General features: G+C 42.0%; 1 protein-coding gene across 3 annotated transcripts in view; it reads right to left on the bottom strand.

Moving 5' to 3' along the window:
* Positions 1-13: 13 nt before the first annotated feature.
* LOC308470362 (polycystin-1-like) overlaps positions 14-19,232 on the bottom strand; it is a gene marked incomplete at its 3' end in the record, with an annotated part of 67,445 nt that continues 48,226 nt past the window's right edge. Inside the window, exons 31-42 of one of the 3 annotated variants that reach the window (XM_080993521.1) lie at positions 17,532-17,655; positions 17,088-17,237; positions 12,708-12,766; positions 11,925-12,139; positions 11,161-11,275; positions 9,920-10,092; positions 7,996-8,198; positions 6,163-6,354; positions 4,280-4,434; positions 2,470-2,600; positions 1,453-1,606; positions 14-254 (exon numbers count right to left, since the gene is read on the bottom strand). In XM_080993521.1, the coding sequence (XP_080849647.1) occupies positions 14-254; positions 1,453-1,606; positions 2,470-2,600; positions 4,280-4,434; positions 6,163-6,354; positions 7,996-8,198; positions 9,920-10,092; positions 11,161-11,275; positions 11,925-12,139; positions 12,708-12,766; positions 17,088-17,237; positions 17,532-17,655 (1,912 nt within the window). Of the gene's footprint in view, positions 255-1,452; positions 1,607-2,469; positions 2,601-4,279; positions 4,435-6,162; positions 6,355-7,995; positions 8,199-9,919; positions 10,093-11,160; positions 11,276-11,924; positions 12,162-12,707; positions 12,767-17,087; positions 17,238-17,531; positions 17,656-19,232 lie in introns of those variants that run through there. The other 2 variants (XR_013982392.1, XM_080993522.1) reach the window with 2 other exon arrangements.

The following is a 19,232-nucleotide window of genomic DNA, read 5'->3' as shown; positions in this document are numbered from 1 at the left end:
TCCTGAGAACAAGCTAACAACCTCCTTCCCTTGCAAAGCAAGAGCAAAAGCCCCACAGGGAACTGATTTTGTTTCTACTGGAAGACTTGAGTTTCAAACAAAAACAAAAGTCTTGGGCAGCTTGCCTTTTGTGAACCCAGTTGCTTGCTTGTAGGTCCTGCAATATCCTCTGAGCTTCTGCAGAGGTGTTCCCAAGCTCCTTTGCGCAGCCACCATTAGCATGGTAAAATCCTGCATGACCCCAGATCCAAAACCTGCCAACAGAGCCACATTGAAGGAACATGAATTTAAGAGTGTCAGAATGCCTTGGGAGCAATGTAAACCTCCTCTTTTTTCCTGTAGCCTTCTCTAATTCCCTTTGGAACATCCTCAACCACATCCTTGCACTTGGAACAAACAGTCAATCCAAGCTAAAGTATAGTCAAACTTTAAAGCAATGATCTGACCACATGACAAAGTTAGTGTAATGGTGTGTTTTTTTAAACATACCTTTGCAAGCAAAGCTTTGGTCATAACTGATGATTAATTATTTAATTTCAATACCACTTAATATATTAAAGAATGTCTCTAAGCAGTGTACAGGAAACTGAAGCAACAACGGACAACTTAAAAGATTGCAAAAACACACAGTTACATATCAAAATGTTACATTAATACAAAGTTGCAAATACATAAAAATCAATATCAAGTCATTTTCCTTCTGACACACACACACCCTCCCTCCCTCTCAGCCTCCAGGTTCTCAGTCCAAGAAACTCAGCTCACCCACAAAAGTCTCACAGTGAGAAGAATTCCTGGAAACAGTGGGCATTACCCTAGTCTCTCACTCTCGACTTGCTTTTCATGGGCAGGCCCAAGATGCATAGTACATCCTCAGGCTGTGTCCTATTCAGTTGCCCTCTCCACACCCAGGTCCAGGTCCAGCAGGTTTTGTTGTTTCCCTAGGCGTCCAAAGGATGGGAAAGGGGACCCCCTCCACCCGCAGCTCTTTCTTCACCCTCTGCCTCTCCTCCTCCTCAATCCTCTTAGATGATGACTGCCCAATCCACATGTGACATTGTAATTCATACAACTGGTTCAACCTGTGGCAGCCTGTCTGGGCGTCAGCACAGATAGACTGAAAGCTGCCACGTGCTGATAGGGGTTGCGTGGCGAGTTCCCGCCCCCCACCAGGATAAATAAATACACAAGACACCAAATTTAAGGTTAAATGGGCGAATTAGGCCACAACTTTATTGAATTCAGGAATGAGAGGCATTGGCTTAGGCATTGGTCCTATCGACTATCCGGCTCCAGCCCATTTGCTGGAGACACGGGAAGGGTTAACACCATAGAGGGGGAGTCTCCTGCTGAGGCACGTCAACTAGGAGCTCCCCCGGGTCCTCAGAAGAGAAATAAGAAGGAGCTACAAGGGAGAAACCTAGAGGTAAGCATCCCCACATCAATTCATACCTAATAGAAGTGTGCTCAGTTGCGTCAGGGCATGCGTTTTTATTTGTATCCCTAGGAGCTTCTGATCTGGACCCAGACAAGTGGCACAGAGGACAGGGGCGGCTGGCAGTACTGAAGTGGTATATCTGAGATGCAATTCCAGGCCGGGGAAGTCCTAGGAGGCACAGAAAAATGTACAGGCAAAGCTTTTTAATTATTATTTTAAAGAATCTCAGATGCCACTTGCTAGATATTATGCCTTTCAATATATGCAAGTGATTTTGTACACGCTCACACTCTCCACGTTGGTAAACCAACCTATATTCGCCCTATTTCTCATTTAAAAACCTCTGGCATATGTTTAGGGGTTACCTGAGGGGTTGGCAAGGTTTACCTTGCCTGGGCCAGTTCACTCCAGCAGAGATCCCTCCATGGGCTGGATTGCGCGTGAGCGTAAGTGCGTGCGCCTGTGATTTCTGGGGTCTGTGCAGATGCAATTTCCAGTGTCTGCGCATGCGCAGATGCGATTTTTGGTGCCGCGGAAGCGAGTCCCTGCACTGTGCTACGCTGGTTTAGCACAGCGTGTGGGGACTCACCAAGCGGGTGGCTCGGTTTGGGGGCGGCTTGTGGGCCAGTTAAACGGCCCCCATGGGCTGCTTGTGGCCCATGGGCCTTAGGTTGCCTATCCCTGGGTTACCTTATTGCAGTCCCACAAAAGTCCCTCCCACTAATTCAGGTTGAATGTACATGTCACCTTGGGGCTTCTCTCAGATTCCGGTTACATTCCCCGCCCCCCCATCCCAGCTCACTTTCATTTTTGTAGGGCGAATGTTCCCAATTTCCTCTTTTCATTGTTTGTCAAATGTGTCCATTAAACCAAGCCTGACTATGTTAGCTCTTCTGAAGTCTCAACGCTGTCTGACATTTTAAAAAAGCAACTTCATTCCTTTCTTTGTTCATTGTTTTCTTCTTTTGGCCAAACACAATCTCTTACTGCCTGTTTTGTCACTTTACCACCCAAGAGAAAAAGGTGAACACCTAGATCCATCATTTGGCTTGTGGTGGAGCTTTGTAGCTGCAGCTGAGGCACTCCTACTATTGTCAGCTTTGTGTTGCCATAAAGGTATTTCAGTAGCACTGTGTCAATCCATTCCAATGTGTCAGAGTAGCTACAAAATAAGCAAAAGGAGAGAAAAAGGACCAGTGCAGTTCTTCAACCAAGTGGCCTGTTTTTAAAGCAAATCACAGTAAAGAATCCCTTTGCAGTCCTAGAATTCTCTGACAATGAAATCCATCCCTGCTACAAAAATGTGGGTGAGACAAAAAAAAACTGTTTAATTGCAACTGAACACGTACTGGAAAGTTGTTATATGGGGAAAAAAATTTCTTGCCACCCCTGTATGATGATTTCACCCATCAATGGACTAAGGAATCCATCTGTGGGTGCAGCCAGCCAGTTCCAGTTTGCCTTTACAAGGAGGTATCTGCCACAGGGATGCGGGTGGTGCTGTGGGTTAAACAACAGAGTCTAGGACTTGCCGATCAGAAGGTCGGTGGTTCGAATCCCCACAACGGGGTGAGCTCCCATTGCTCAGTCCCTGCTCCTGCCAACCTAGCAGTTTGAAAGCACGTCAAAGTGCAAGTAGATAAATAGGTACCGCTCTGGCGGGAAGGTAAATGGCATTTCCGTGCACTGCTCTGGTTTCACCAGAAGCAGTTTAGTCATGCTGGCCACATGACCTGGCAGCAGTACGGCAGCTCCCTCGGCCAATAAAGTGAGATGAGCACCGCAACCCCAGAGTCGTCTGTGACTGGACCTAATGGTCAGTGGTCCCTTTACCTTTACCTATCTGCCACAGGACCCAGATGAACACTGAGAGCAACCTGTGGACTCCCCTTAGCCTTCAACCATCAGGGATTTGAGGATGCTCTGGTCTCTGAAAGTCTTAACATGAACAAGGCTGAGGGTGAAATAACTAGGGCAGGAGACACTTAATGAACACTGTCCATGGAAGCCATGTGCAAGGGAATTTCCCCCATGCCCCACAAAACTGGCCCAGGAGGGTGTCAGAAGAACCTCAAGAACAACACACAGCCGGGGTAGAGGGATGATCATTCTGAAATGCTTGCATGGACAATGTTCAATACAGTGTGACATTAAATTTCCAGATGAATAATGAATGTTAGTTTTTGGGTGCCACACAATGGTTTTACTGCAACAGAACTAGTACAGCAACCTTCCAGTCAAGAATTCAGCGACCCTTCCTTGCTGGAGGCCTTCAAGCACTTGCTGGGTAGAAATCTCTCGGGGATCCTCTATCTTCCCAAACGGAGCAAGGTTTGGACTAGCCAGCCTGACAAGGCCACCTCAGCTCTTATGATCCTATGACTACAAGAAGATGGAAATGCTGCATTGTTTTTCTATTTTATCTCAGCTTGCAGGATGCATTTGCAGCAGGGTTTTGTGTGTGTGTGTGGGGGGGGTTAATAGCACTTTTACAATTTGAAGAACATTTTAAAAATGTAAGGTGCTTTGTGTTAGAATGCCTTCAAGCACTTTGGGGAAAAAACAGCACACACTACAGTACAACAACTGCTCTAGTGTGAATATACTCTATGTAGCATCTGGCAACAATGACTGACACAGACAGAAATCTGGCAAGATGGACAAGCAGTTGGGCCACGTCTGATTGTATCTGCAGCTTTGTTCAAAGACAACTTACTTGTCCTTTGACACATTTGACTATTTGGTCATGTGGCGTCTTCCTGAAATATAATTTTTATTATGTTTCTCTAGAGATGGTGAGCTGCCTCCTCTGTCCATATCCCCTCTCTCTGAAGAGCTCACCTGCGCACAGAAGTGAAGTTCAGTCCTTTGTCGTTTGTCACAGAGATGGCCTGTTTGACAGCAGCATGCAGGAGGTGGACGTTGTTGTCATGGAAGCATCTCTGGTAATTGATGGTCAGCACAACCAGAAAAAACAGCATATGAGTGAGGCAGTTCTGGAGAGGAGGAGGTGGGAGAAGAAAGCAACAAATGTGATGGAGCATGAACAGGGACGTCAAGTACTGCCAATAAGAGAGTGATCAAAAACCAGACTGCAAAGAGGCGAAAACCCCAGAAATCGCTAATGTGCATTTATTATTTAATTTAAACATAGAAAGATGTAATGCTTTCCTACCACCTAACACTACCATTGAGTGACAACAACAACAAAATTAAGGTTGCATTACTATTTATTATTATTATTTATTAAAAACACTTTTATGCCACCCTTAAATTCGATTTCCGTATCGTTTAAAGTACAAAACAATATTGGTCAGATCAGTTCAAATCCAGCCAGGCAGAAATTATCCATAGAATGGAATATCCTATCCTATAAAACCAGTCCAGAACAGCAGCAGGATAACTAACTTCACTGAAGCCCTGGTCCAGCCATATGAACTTGTCCCTGCGCAAGACAAGTCGCTAATGTTTAGGTCAATGCCACAATCTTATTGGGCAAACGTTTTTCAAAGAGTTGAAGGTGCTACACATCAAAGCAGCCTTTGCCAGCCTGGTGCCCTCCAGATGTTTGCTGCTACAAACTCCCATCAGCCCTAACCAGCATCCCTATGTAATGCCAGGGCTAGTGGGAGTTGTAGTTCAAAACATCTGGAGGGCTCCAGGCTATCAAAGGCCAAGTTACATCCAGTATTGCTCTTGAGATGGACAGTTATTTCTTTTGCCCTGTTATCATCTCTGGTCAAACTGGTTTGGCAGAGCTTAGGGGCACCACAAGAAATCTACATACCTGTTTGAATCACTGATGCACTGCCATCCTAACTTTCAACTTCAAATTATAATCGGTCTCCAACCTTAGCTGCCGTTATCAATAAAGTTGAAATTTAAATCTGTTCTGACACCTAGTGGTCAAAGAAAATCCTCACACTTGCAATCTCGTTTTTTCTAATTCACTGATCATCACCAGCTTGTGGGTCAGGGACCAGGCCCACTGTTTGGTTGTAGCCTGATGTAAACTGAGAACACAAAATACATAATAAACCAAAAACAAATCAATAACCCCCCCTCCCACAAACACACTCCTCTTACCTTGATTGCCACTACCTCTGGCCACTGAGAGAACAGGATACAGCACTAGATGTGATCTAGGAGGGGTCTTCCTGTGTCCTTAGGTATCTTCTTCCTCTAGCCATCTTTATTCATTGCTCCATTGCTTAGAGCGGCCTTGGTCCAGTATAGCGTATCCACCCCCATTGTTCTACCCGGACACTGAGGTCCAGCACCAAGGGCCTCCTGGCGGTTCCCTCGCTGTGAGAAGCCAAGTTACAGGGGACCAGGCAGAGGGCCTTCTCAGTAGTGGCACCCGCCCTGTGGAACACCCTCCCAGCAGATGTCAAAGAGAACAACAACTACCAGACTTTTAGAAGACATCTGAAGGCAGTTCTATTTAGGGAAGCTTTTAATGTTTGATGCATTACTGTATTTTAATATTTTGTTGGAAGCCGCCCAGAGTGGCTGGGGAAGCCCAGCCAGATGGGCGGGGTATAAATAATAAATTATTATTATTATTGTTATTATTATTATTATTATTATTATTAGAGCGTCATTGCTTAGAGCCTAACTGAATGTTTTATCAATTGCACCATTCTTCTTTCCCACCTCCATCATTTGTGCGGTTCCTCAAGCCACCCATTCCAACATTTTGCACAAGGGAAGAAGTCACTTACCCACATCAACCCTTTGAGAGCTCGGACTTTCTTGGCCTCTTCCTTGGCCTGCAGCAGCCCATAACCACAGGGCACGCGCACCTTCCCAACTCGTTCGGGCATCTGCTTAACCAAGGGCTTCTCCACCAGCCCATCAGCTTCGCTCTCCACTGGCTTGCTGATGAGAGCGGCATGCAGAGCCCCAAAGAGCACCTGAGAAAGCAGGTATATTCTCAAAGGCATTGCTGGAGGGGCAGAGGAAACTGTCTTCTGCCAAGTCAGCCCATTTAGTTAAGCACTGTCAACACTAATTGGTGCCAGCTTGCCAGCGTTGCACCCCAAACCCCCACCTACCAAGAGTCTTTCAATCCCTGGAGATGCCAGGGAATCCTAGTACAGTGGTACCCTGGGTTACAGACACTTCAGGTTACAGACTCCGCTAACCCAGAAATAGTACCTCAGGTTAAGAACTTTGCTTCAGGATGAGAACAGAAATCGTGCTCCGGCGGCACAGCGGCAGCAGGAGGCCCCATTAGCTAAAGTGGTGCTTCAGGTTAAGAACAGTTTCAGGTTAAGATCAGACCTCCAGAACGAATTAAGTTCTTAACCCAAGGTACCACTGTACAGAAAGTGTTAATTCAATACACAAACCTGTTCTTTCAAGATTTCATTGGCCTTCTCTCTAGACTTATGAGTGGATATCATGGCACTTCTTGACTCTGACCAAGAATATACTTCACGGGCAGCCTTTCTGCTGATTTCTTTTTTAAAAATTCACTAGTTTTTCTTCCCAGCCTTTTATTAGCAGGCCAGTTGTACAAATAGCCCTTACTTTGGTTTACAGGGAAACTACGCATTAAATTAAAAAGTCATTAGATTTCCCATAAGCAGGGGAGGGGGATTTTGGTCAGGAACATATAGAATGGGAAAGAGACTGTTAAATGCACATCCTTCCCAGTGCCACTGCTTAATCTAGGAACTATCTCATTAAAAAGAAAGCATTAAAACATCACAGATCTCCCACATCATGCATAGTTTGGCCAACTGTGTCTTAAAAGAACTTAAAGGCTTACAGGCTGATTACAGAGTTGTTTGCAATAACCCTTTTTTGGTTTAAACATTATCTATACAGTGGTACCTTGGTTCCCAAACACTGAAAACCTGGAAGTAAGTGTTCCAGTTTTTGAACGTCTTTCAGAAGCCGAACGTCCGATGTGACTGTCGGCTATTGTTTCCGGGGCACCTGCACCAATCAGAAGCTGTGCCTTGGTTTTTGAACATTTCGGAAGTCAAATGGACTTCCGGAATGGATTAAGTTTGGCGCTTTTGTTTTTGCTATTTATTTTGCGTTTTTGTTTTTGAGGCTTTTTAGGTTAATTTGTTTTTGTGACTGGGTGGTACCCAGTTCAGCTATTGATTGATTGATTGATTGATTGATTGTGTGACTGCAGAAATGGATAAAAGCCCCTCATCCAAACAATGACCATCATCAGTGCAGGTAAGATTTTTTTTAAAAAATTAATTTTTAATCATCTACAATACTGTCTTTATTTATTTTACAGTACAGTACATTGATTATTGCTTTCATTTTATGGATCAATGGTCTCGTTAGATAGTAAAATTCATGTTAAGTTGCTGTTTTAGGGGTTGTTTTTAAAAGTCTGGAATGGATTAATCTGTTTTGCATTACTTTCTATGGGAAAGCATGCCTTGGTTTTGGAACACTTTGGCTTTGGAACAGACTTCCGGAATGGATTAAGTTTGAGAACCAAGGTACCACTGTATATATATATATAGCAGGTGTGACCGTTGAGAAAATTCCAGCAGTGCCAATGAATTTTGTTATGCTATTACCTTCATTGGCTCCAAAAAGATGAAAGATGTGGCGAAAGCAAAGGCAGAGGAGATCAGCCACATCAAGGCAGTGTGGTCAAGGAAGGAGGAGCCATATAAGATATTGATGGAGAAACAGCCAGCAAGCAGCAAGAAGATGGCTATGTAGATAGCTGGGAGCATTCCAGCAGGGAAGAGCCATTCCTGAGGTCTTCGGGGCACCCCTAAAATGAAGACAACCAAGCACCTGGAGTTACATCCCTTTTATTTGGAAGAATCCCAGGATCCTTCCTCTTCCCAAGAGCTTTGATTTCATCTGTATGAAAGCAGCCATGAGCATTTCTATCTCTGTTAGGTGAACACAGCATTCATCTATTATATCAATCCATCAGGGCAGGGCAAAATTACCCTTGCTCCAAGTTACTTCTAAGCCCTGTATCGCCTCCTCCTAACCAGAAAATGCACCTTGCCCAATTTAAGAAAGCAATCTCATCCTCAATGCCTCAAGGTCCATAAGGGGACATCACTCAAGTGAGACCATATTCATTCTGCATTTCCACTTTAAAGTGTCCAATTTATTTATTTTTTAAAAAGAAACAAATAATATTCCAAAACAATGTATGTAGCATAAACACACAGTGTCCAACAGTATTAACGCCAGTGTGTTCCCAACAAAATAAATTCAAAACAATAAAATCATGTAAAATCACAAAAGAGAAAACAATAATATACTACTTTGGGAAAGCATATACAGTTGTACCTTGGTTGTCAAACTTAATCCGTTCTGGGAGTCCGTTCAACTCCTGGAACTGTTCGAAAACCAAAGCGTGGCTTCCGATTGGCTGCACTTGCTTCCTGCACTCAATTGGAAGCCACGTTGGACGTTCGGCTTCCGAAAAATGTATGCAAACCGGAACACTCACTTTTGGGTTTGCAGCTTTCGGGAGCCAAAACATTCAAGTACCAAGGCATTCGAGAACCAAGGTACGACTGTATGAATACAGAAACTCAAAGCAACCTCCTACAGCCATTTATCTGCTTTTTACTTTAACAGTATGCATAAATAAAATTGTTTTCGCTGAAAGATATTATGGAAAGGGGCAGATGATCTTCTCTGAGGAGAGTATTCCAAAGTCTAGATGCAACAACAGAAAGGGATAAGTTGTCAGGGGTAAAATTTGACCAGGATCAAACGCTGCAACATCCTATCCTTTGTCAGCCCTTAAGAGTGCCATGAAAATGGCATGTCTTTTTGTTGCACAGGAGTCCAGGCATTATCTTCACCTGGTCAATGAATTATGTGAAAAGAAAAACAGACTCTGTTTCTCCCCCCCCCCTGCATTAGTTAAAAGGTAAAGGGACCCCTGACCATTAGATCCAGTCGTGGCTGACTCTGGGGTTGCGGCGCTCATCTCGCTTTATTGGCCGAGGGAGCCGGCGTACAGCTTCCAGGTCATGTGGCCAGCATGACTAAGCCGCTTCTGGCGAACCAGAGCAGCGCACGGAAACGCGGTTTACCTTCCCGCTGGAGCGGTACCTATTTATCTACTTGCATTTTGACGTGCTTTCAAACTGCTAGGTTGGTAGGAGCAGGGACCAAGCAACAGGCGCTCACCCTGTCGCGGGGATTCGAACCACCGACCTTCTGATCAGCAAGTCCTAGGCTCTGTCCTAGGCGCACCACCTGCGTCCCATCCTGCATTAGTTAATCCAGAATAATTACTATGTCCCAACTCAGAATAAAATTCTGATTCTGCCTTTAAACAACTGTGCAAAAGGTGGGAGAAGCAATTTAGCTGCCTTGATCATATGTACAAAAGAGAAATTAAAGTGTGCTAAGGGAAATCTAATCTATGTTACGTCATATTACAGGTGCCCCGTCCCAGCACTGAGGCTCCCATAATACAAGTCTATGAGGACATATCCCATTAGTGTTCACACATACCAATCCGGGTAGAAAGCGAGGAAACAGTAGCAGGAGGAAGTTCCAGGTCAGAAAAGAAAGCGCTGCCAATATTGGTCATAGCAGAGACGTAAGAGAACGACTTCCGTAGTAAGCCCCAGCTGCTTCCATGCTGCACAATCCCATCGGACCAGCCACTACTAGAACTTTCCATTCTGCCAGCCAAGGGAACAAAAGAAGAATGTGCCAGAATTAGAGGCAAAGGATGTGTCTCAGCCACCAGGGAAGATACAACAACACATAGGAGCCATTTCAGAAGGGGGGGGGGGGCGCTACAGGCAGCTCACAGCCCTGTCCAGGCTAGGCTGGCACAGACATGTCTAATTTTCAGGCTAATGCAGGCTTGCTGCTATTGCACCAGGATGAGTCTGAACTTAGGGTTGAATAATATGTGTAATATAATATAATATAATATAATATAATATAATATAATATAAATAATGATATATAGAGTTTTAATTCTATAAACGATCAGATCGTGAAGCTGAGGCTCCAATACTTTGGCCACCTCATGAGAAGAGAAGACTCCCTGGAAAAGACCCTGATGTTGGGAAAGATGGAGGGCACAAGGAGAAGGGGATGACAGAGGACGAGATGGTTGGACAGTGTTCTCGAAGCTACCAGCATGAGTTTGACCAAACTGCGGGAGGCAGTGGAAGACAGGAGTGTCTGGCATGCTCTGGTCCATGGGGTCATGAAGAGTCGGACACGACTAAATGACTAAACAACAACAATTCTATCAATGTTTCCCTGTTGTTTAATTATTATTTTCTGGTTTTGGTGGTTTTTATTTGGTGGTATAAATAAATATATAATAATACTTTAAATATATTATTTTTTAATAATAATAATAATCAGGCTTAGCTTGTTCAGATCTCACTTTGAAATACACTGTGCTTGGGGTGCAGATACATGCAATCTAAGTGTAGCAGAATCAGTGTGAACACAGCCTCTCTGTCTAGAAAAGCAATGCCTCAAACCACTTTCATCACATATCTGTCTGTTTTCATTAACCAAAATATGCTTTTTAAACTGAAAACAACCCAAACGGGAATGAATTACTGTATTTATGTGTATAACTCAATTGACTGAGATATTAATTATTACGAGTTTGGGCTGTCCATTCATTTACTGTCTTAAAGGCCTTGTTCCCTCCGCCCCTACGAGCCCCCATCTCTTGAGTAGAATGGCTGCTCAAGGCAGCAGCAGACCAGGCAACATACCCATCATAGATGAGATCTGCTTCAACTTGAGGTGAAAACCGGCCACTGTCAGATGTGACACAGTCAGAGATGTTCTCCTGAGTTCTGTCAACAACACAGTTGAGCAAACGTTCCGCTGTGGGGACAATAAGAAAAACTGAAGTTATAAAGTAGACCCTACTCCTAGGCCTTCATGCAGCTAAGCTTCCTTTTCACCTTCCCAACCCCATTTCTGAAGCCAATTCTCTCGCCTATTTTGCAGCCCTGCTTTGCACCCCACTTTCCACCTTCATCCCTATGTCCATTCCTCCTACCGCACATTACAACTACTAAGCACCTTTTTCATTACAAATCCTCCAAAGGGGATCTGCGTGATGACAGCCTTACATTTTTATGTATATAGGAAGAAGTAACTCATTATGAGGAAGGCCAACTTTCCAAGTTCCTTTTCAGAATCAAAATAGCATAAAAAGCAAACAAACAAGTGTACCCTAAACCAGCTGGAAATTGCTTTCACTTATGATTGGCCCAAATTTATCAGTAAAAGGATGCAGTGCAATCCTAGACATGTTTACTCAACAGCAAACCCTGCTGTGTTCAGTGGGACCTACTCCCCTAGTGAGTATTATTTAGGATTGCAGCCTAGGTTGATTAATCTACCAAGTAAACCTTTGGTTCATTTTTTTACCACTGCCAAACTTTTACTCATAAACAGGAGTGAATCTATGTGTGAGAGAGACTGAGTGCAAGGGAGACATAGTAGGAAAAATGTGGTAGGAGATTACCAGAGTGATGGCCACAGCTCGACCTCCTACTGTCCTCAGAATCTCTGAATGAAAAGGACAGGGGGTCATCATCAGAACTGGACATGGAGTCAATTCCCAACTTTGCAATTGCCTTCTTCCTCTTGAGAATCCGACTTCCATTCATCAGGGGGTCAGAGTTCAGAAGGTCAGGAATATCAAAGATGCTGTTGCATGAAGGCCATTGATTGGCAGCCCTGCAGATTTTTGAAAAGGCACCTGAATAAGGTCAGAACCTTGGCCAGTAGGAAGCTCACACCTTGTTTAACTAGTTGAGGATGCTTCAACTGTAGCTAGATAATCTGAAACAGACTTTCACATCCCTGACCATTGCCCCTTCTGGCTGGGGCTAATGAGAGAGCCAGCAATCAACATCATCGGTGGGAACTGGATTAGGGAAGGCTGTTCTAGGGTGAGAAAATATTCTTGTGCCTCAAGAGTCTGCTCAGACAATCCTACCAAAGCCAGGATGCTACTGTAGCTAAGTGCTTGGATATGCCAGCAGAAATCCAAGGTTCCACTCAACTAAGAAGGTTGCTGGATAGCTGTAAGCAAAGTCATAATTTCTCAGGGTTGTTGTGTGGCTAACTCACCACTCTGAGGACCAAACTAAACGTGAGATTTATTACATGCTTTGTCCCGATGCGTGCGCACCCGCCCACACCAGATGAAGCAGCATCATGGGAGAGCTGTTTCTAGGACCAAGGTGAAACTGTCATGCTCCCTTGCTATTTTTGCTATTGCCATGCAGTGTTGTAACAATACCTGTCGTTGCCTATGAAGTTCTTCTGGTTGGAAACTGGCTTTCTACTAAAGAGGGATTCCTGTAAAAGACAAAATAAAACAAATAAAAATGGTCAAAAGGGAGGGAAATGCCAAGTATGGATGCCACATAAAACCAAGAAATGTAAACCTCAAAGGAACCTTCATCCCGATTACCATTCAGGGTATAGAAGTAAACTAATCTCTCTGCTACTATGTCATATTGAACGGAAGTCAAACTGAGGGTGACTAGATGAAATAGATGACAGGGCACCACCTTTTATAGTTGTGTAGAACATAAAATAAAGGTGGATACCGTTTTTCTTTACTCCTGCAAATGTATCACACGACCTGAAGAATTTATTCCAGCAAAGCAGCTCTTTTAAGATGGAAGTGGCTGACAAAGGCATCACAACAAAGAATTTTATTTTGTAAAAAAAAGAAGAAGAAGCAGCTTTGAAAATGCAATATGCCCTCTAGATGTCCTTGGTAGCCAAATCCCCTGCAGTGGGATGAGGAGGCAGGAGTTTAAACCAGGAAATCCAAACCTCACCTCAACTACAAGCTCACTAGCTGGTCTTAGGTAAGCCACAGTTTCTCAAGACTCAGCTCCTGCATTTGCAACATGGGGATGATGATGATGATGATAAGAAACAAGCATACTCCTTCAGATGGAAGATGAATGACACCTTATTTAGAGATGAAGAAGTACTTAAGAAGGCCCAAAAAACCTTGAGAGATTATTTTCAGATAAACCTCAGTACCAACGTGGAGAGAAGGGTAATCTGGGATGCAAGTAAAGCGGTTATGAGAGGGTTCTTAATACAACAGAATGCAATAAAGAAAAGAACTCAAAATGAGAAGAAGGATAAGATAATGGACAAAATAAAGGAATGTGAAAAAAGACTGAGAGTAAATCCAAAATCTCAAGAGATTCTGAGAGAGTTAAAGTTATATCAAGTACAATATATGAAAATGATGAATCAGGAAATAGAATGGAAAATTAAACAAATGAGACAAAAGACTTTTGAGTCGGCCAATAAATGTGGTAAACTGTTGGCATGGCAAATGAAAAAGAGACAAAAATTAAATACAATTACGAACTTAGAAGTGGAAGGAAGAAACATACAGAACCCTGCAGAGATCAGAAGTTGTTTCCAGAGGTACTTTAAACGATTATACACTCAAGGGCCACTGAAAGAAACAGACTTAGACCAATTTTTGAAAACAAATGGATTACAAAAAATATCTCAAGAAAACAAATTAATTTTGAATCATAGAATAACTGAACAGGAAATAGAAGGTGCCATTCAAAACATGCAATTGGGTAAATCTCCAGGACCAGACGGCTTGACTTCTAGATACTACAGATCTTTAAAAGAATGGTTAATTCAACCTTTGAAAGAGGTCTGCAACGAAATAATGGGGGGGAAAAGAGCACCAGAGTCGTGGAAAGAAGCATATATTACACTTGTACCAAAAACAGAGACTGAAAAGACACAGCTTAAGAACTACCGCCCTATATCATTACTGAATGTGGATTACAAAATTTTTGCAGATATTTTGGCTAAGAGATTTAAAAAAGTGTTGATGGAAGAGATTCATAAAGACCAAGCGGGCTTTCTCCCAGGAAGACATTTGTCTGACAATTTGAGGAATATAATTGATATTTTGGAAAAATTAGAAGTGAATATAAACACTAAAGCAGTTTTGATATTTGTAGACGCGGAGAAAACCTTTGACAATATTTCTTGGAATTTTATGAAGAAGAATCTACAGGGTATGGGGGTAGGCCAAGGTTTTGAGAATGGTATAGGTGCAATTTATTCAGAACAAAAGGCTAAACTAATTGTAAATAATGTTGTGACGGAAGAACTTAAAATTGAAAAAGGGACACAACAAGGTTGCCCAATTTCCCCACTTCTTTTTATTTCGGTCCTGGAGGTTCTGCTGAATATGATTAGAAAGGACCAGTCGGTTAAAGGTATACAGGTCGGAACTAAACAGTACAAATTGAGAGCATTTGCAGATGACTTAGTACTGACGTTACAGGAGCCAGAATCTAGTACTAAAAGGGTTTTAGAACTGATTCAAGAATTTGGTCAAGTGGCAGGATTTAAATTGAACAAGTCAAAAACCAAGGTTTTAGAGAAAAATTTAACACCGTTTGAAAGAGAGAGGTTTCAGAATGAGACAGGTTTAACAGTGGTTAAGAAAGTTAAATACCTGGGGATTAACATGACAGCAAAAAATGGGAATTTATTTAAAGATAATTATGAAAAATGTTGGTCTGAAGTGAGAAAAGACTTAGAAATTTGGTCAAATTTGAAGCTTTCACTGCTAAGCCGTATTGCTGCGATAAAAATAAATGTATTGCCTAGAATGTTGTTTTTGTTTCAAACTTTGCAGATTGTCGACAAAATGGATTGTTTCAAGAGGTGGCAGAAAGATATTTCTAAATTTGTCTGGCAGGGCAAGAAGCCCAGAATAAAATTTAAAATTCTAACGGATGCAAAGGAAAGAGGCGGATTTGCCCTGCCAGACCTCAAACTTTACTATGAATCAGCAGCTTTTTGCTGGTTGAAAGAATGGCTACTTCTTGAAAACACTGACATTTTGGACTTGGAAGGTTTTAACAATGTATTTGGATGGCATGCATATTTATGGTATGATAAGGTCAAAGCACATAAAGCATTTAGAAACCACATTGTCAGGAAAGCGCTATTTAATGTTTGGATAAGATATAAGGACTTGCTAGAAAACAAAACCCCAAGGTGGCTGTCACCAATGGAAGCGAAAGCCTTGAAAAAGGTCAATATGTAGGTCAAATGGCCGAAATATTGGGAAATTTTGGAACAAGACGGAGATAGACTGAAATTGCAGAGTTTTGAAAAATTAAAAAACAAAGTGCGAGACTGGCTTCATTATTTTCAGATAATGGAGGCATTTAAATTGGACAAGAAAATTGGCTTCCAGGTGGAAAGATCAAAATTAGAAACAGAACTGTTAGAACCCAAAACTAAGAATTTGTCAAGAATGTATAACTTGCTGCTGAAATGGAATACTCAGGATGAAACAGTAAAATCGGCTATGATTAAATGGGCACAGGACGTTGGACATAACATTATGTTTGCTGACTGGGAACAGTTGTGGACCACAGGTATGAAATTTACGGCATGTAGTGCCTTAAGAGAGAATATTATGAAAATGATATACAGGTGGTACATAACCCCAGTCAAGCTTGCAAAAATTTATCATTTGCCCGATAACAAATGTTGGAAATGTAAAGAAACTGAAGGTACATTTTTTCACCTTTGGTGGACGTGCCCAAAGATTAAGGCTTTCTGGGAAATGATATATAATGAATTAAAAAAGGTATTTAAATATACCTTCCCTAAGAAACCAGAGGCCTTTCTCCTGGGCATAGTCGGCCAAATGGTGTTAAAAAAGGATAGAACTTTCTTTATGTATGCAACAACAGCAGCAAGAATACTCATCGCAAAGTATTGGAAGACACAAGAACTTCCCACGCTGGAGGAATGGCAGATGAAACTGATGGACTATATGGAACTGGCGGAAATGACTGGCAGAATCCGTGACCAGGGAGAAGAGTTGGTGGAGGAAGATTGGAAGAAATTCAAAGATTATCTTCAGAAACACTGCAAAATTAAAGAATGTTAGAGTGATGTTGATTCAAAAATAAGTGGTTTCCAGCTGTACAGGTTAAAGTTATTGATAGACTAAGATTAAAGATTAGGATTAAAGATGTTTAAGGAAATGGAAATTTGGTACTTAAGAGGTAAAATTTTAATGTTATATTACATTAAGATTAAAGATTAGGATTAAAGAAGTTTAAGTGTTATATATTATATTAAGATTAAAGATTGGGATTAAAAAAGTGGAAAAGAAATTGCTGGACAAACAATTTGGACTGGAATACAAAAGAGGGAGGTATGAGGAAGTCCAGAAAATAAGTAAATTCAAAAACGGAAATGGAAAAGTGATATTGTTTTTAATTGTTCTGGTTTGTTTGTTTTTTCCTTTTGTATTTTGTTTTCTGTGTTTTCCTTTTATTTTTGGATTATGTATTGTGTATTTTTGTACTTCTACTTTTATGTTTTTCTGTTTAACTTTTTATTGAAAACTTAATAAAAATCATTAAAAAAAAAAAGAAACAAGCATAATATATATATATATAATATATGCATAGCACTTTGAACATTATATATTGATATAAATGCTTTTTAAAACAATAGCTCAAGCCTGGGGAGGTTGCTGGTTGGTGACAGGATCTCATGCAAGTTCAGCATTTGCCTGTTATATGGAACACTGTGGAAATTCTTTCTATTGCCACTACGAGGCCCACAGAATAGATCTACTCACACTGCCAACAGAACCCATATCCACAATGGACTCCATTCTTCCAGGGACAGATAAGAAGGAGGAGCTACCCAAGTTAGAGCAGTCAAGAGACACATCCATCTCCACAGTCTGGCAGTCCTGAGCAGGCGGGTCAGGATCTTCTATTACAATCTGTTGGAGAGAGGGGACATGTTCATGCACCCTAACCAAACATTCAGTGGGGTCCTTGTCCTGCTGCCACCCACTTGAGAGGCTGGTGTTCCACTCAGCACTTGCTTGGCAATTTCTAATTCATTTCACAATGTAAAGGAAACGATTCATGACTCAGCGGTCCCTTCCAGCTCTATGATTCTATAGCACTTGTATTCTTCCTATTCTTATCAGTTATGTCTGTTTTTGTGGCTTTCCTTCCTCGGTTCCTGGTTAGCTTTCTCTCCATGTCGCCTTTATGATTGAAGGAGGTACCTTACTGCGTGTTTTCCGGAAGAGAAAACTGAAGAGTAGTTGTATTGGGTAAACCACGACTGCTGCAGTTATTCCAACCACAATGCTCTCTGCAGTCACAGAAATCTGTCTTCCAACAGGATAGCTGCAGGGGGGAAAAATGTAGATTTAGCCATTTAGCCAGAGCCTAGAGTAAATGAGCAATGATCTGAATAGTGTCATATTTTATGTGAACTCCTTTCTGAGGGCACAGTTTTTAGACCACACACACAAACATAATATCCATGCATCAGATAGTCAGAGCTCGAAAGGAGCCATCTGATTATAGCCATACAGCTATATTGTCAGGAAAGCATTATTTAATGTTTGGATAAGATATAAGGATTTATTGGAAAATAAAACCCCAAGGTGGCTGTCACCGATGGAAGCGAAAGCCTTGAAAAAGCTCAATATGGAGGTCAAATGGCCGAAATATTGGGAAATTTTGGAACAAGATGGAGATACATTGAAATTGCAGAGTTTTGAAAAACTAAAAAACAAAGTGCGAGACTGGCTTCATTATTATCAGATAATGGAGGCATACAATTTGGACAAGAAAATCGGCTTCCAGGTGGAAAAACCAAAATTAGAAACAGAATTGTTAGAACCCAAAACTAAAATTTTGTCAAAGATGTATAACTTGCTGTTGAAATGGAATACTCAGGATGAAACGGTGAAATCTGCTATGATTAAATGGGCACAAGATATTGGACATAATATTATGTTTGCTGACTGGGAACAGTTGTGGACCACAGGTATGAAATTTATGGCATGTAATGCCTTAAGAGAAAATATTATGAAAATGATATACAGGTGGTACATAACCCCAGTCAAGCTTGCAAAAATCTCCCATTTGCCTGATAATAAATGTTGGAAATGTAAAGAAACTGAAGGTACATTTTTTCACCTTTGGTGGACGTGCCCAAGGATTAAGGCTTTCTGGGAGATGATATATATGTTGGGTTCAAGGTATGCTGCATTTCGGGCTAAAAGTGTGAACGCAGTTTGATTAATTCACTGGTTCACGGAGCTGCCCTGCATTCTCCCAGGGAGGAGAAATGAGACAGACAGGAGTCCTTTCTACATGTTTTATTCCTGTCTGTCTCATTTCTCCTCCCTGGGAGAATGCAGGGAGGGAGAGAGAAGCAGAGAAGCAGAGGGTGTGTTCTATCTCACGACTAATGAGAAGAATCGCCGGGTTTGTTTACCTAGCCTGCCGGAGGTCGCAGACGGACGGTAAACACAGTATCTCGCTCAATTGCCTCGGGGGAGGCCAGGTACCTCTGACTGTGAGCCGAAGATACTAACAATATAATGAACTAAAAAAGGTATTTAAATATACCTTCTTGAAGAAACCAGAGGCCTTTCTCCTGGGCATAGTCGGCCAATCGGTGTTAAAAAAGGACAGAACTTTCTTTATGTATGCTACAACAGCAGCAAGAATACTCATTGCAAAGCATTGGAAGACACAAGATCTACCCACACTGGAGGAATGGCAGATGAAAATGATGGACTACATGGAATTGGCGGAAATGACTGGCAGAATCCGTGACCAGGGAGAAGAGTCGGTGGAAGAAGATTGGAAGAAATTTAAAGACTATTTACAGAAATATTGCAAAATTAATGAATGTTAGAATGATGTTGGATTGAAGTTAAGTGGTTTCTAGCTGTACAGGTACAAAA

This window comes from Podarcis pityusensis (genome assembly GCF_964106645.2).
Source record: "Podarcis pityusensis genome assembly, chromosome: 2".
Lineage (NCBI taxonomy): Eukaryota > Metazoa > Chordata > Lepidosauria > Squamata > Lacertidae > Podarcis > Podarcis pityusensis.
This window is presented reverse-complemented; position numbering and strand designations above follow the sequence as displayed.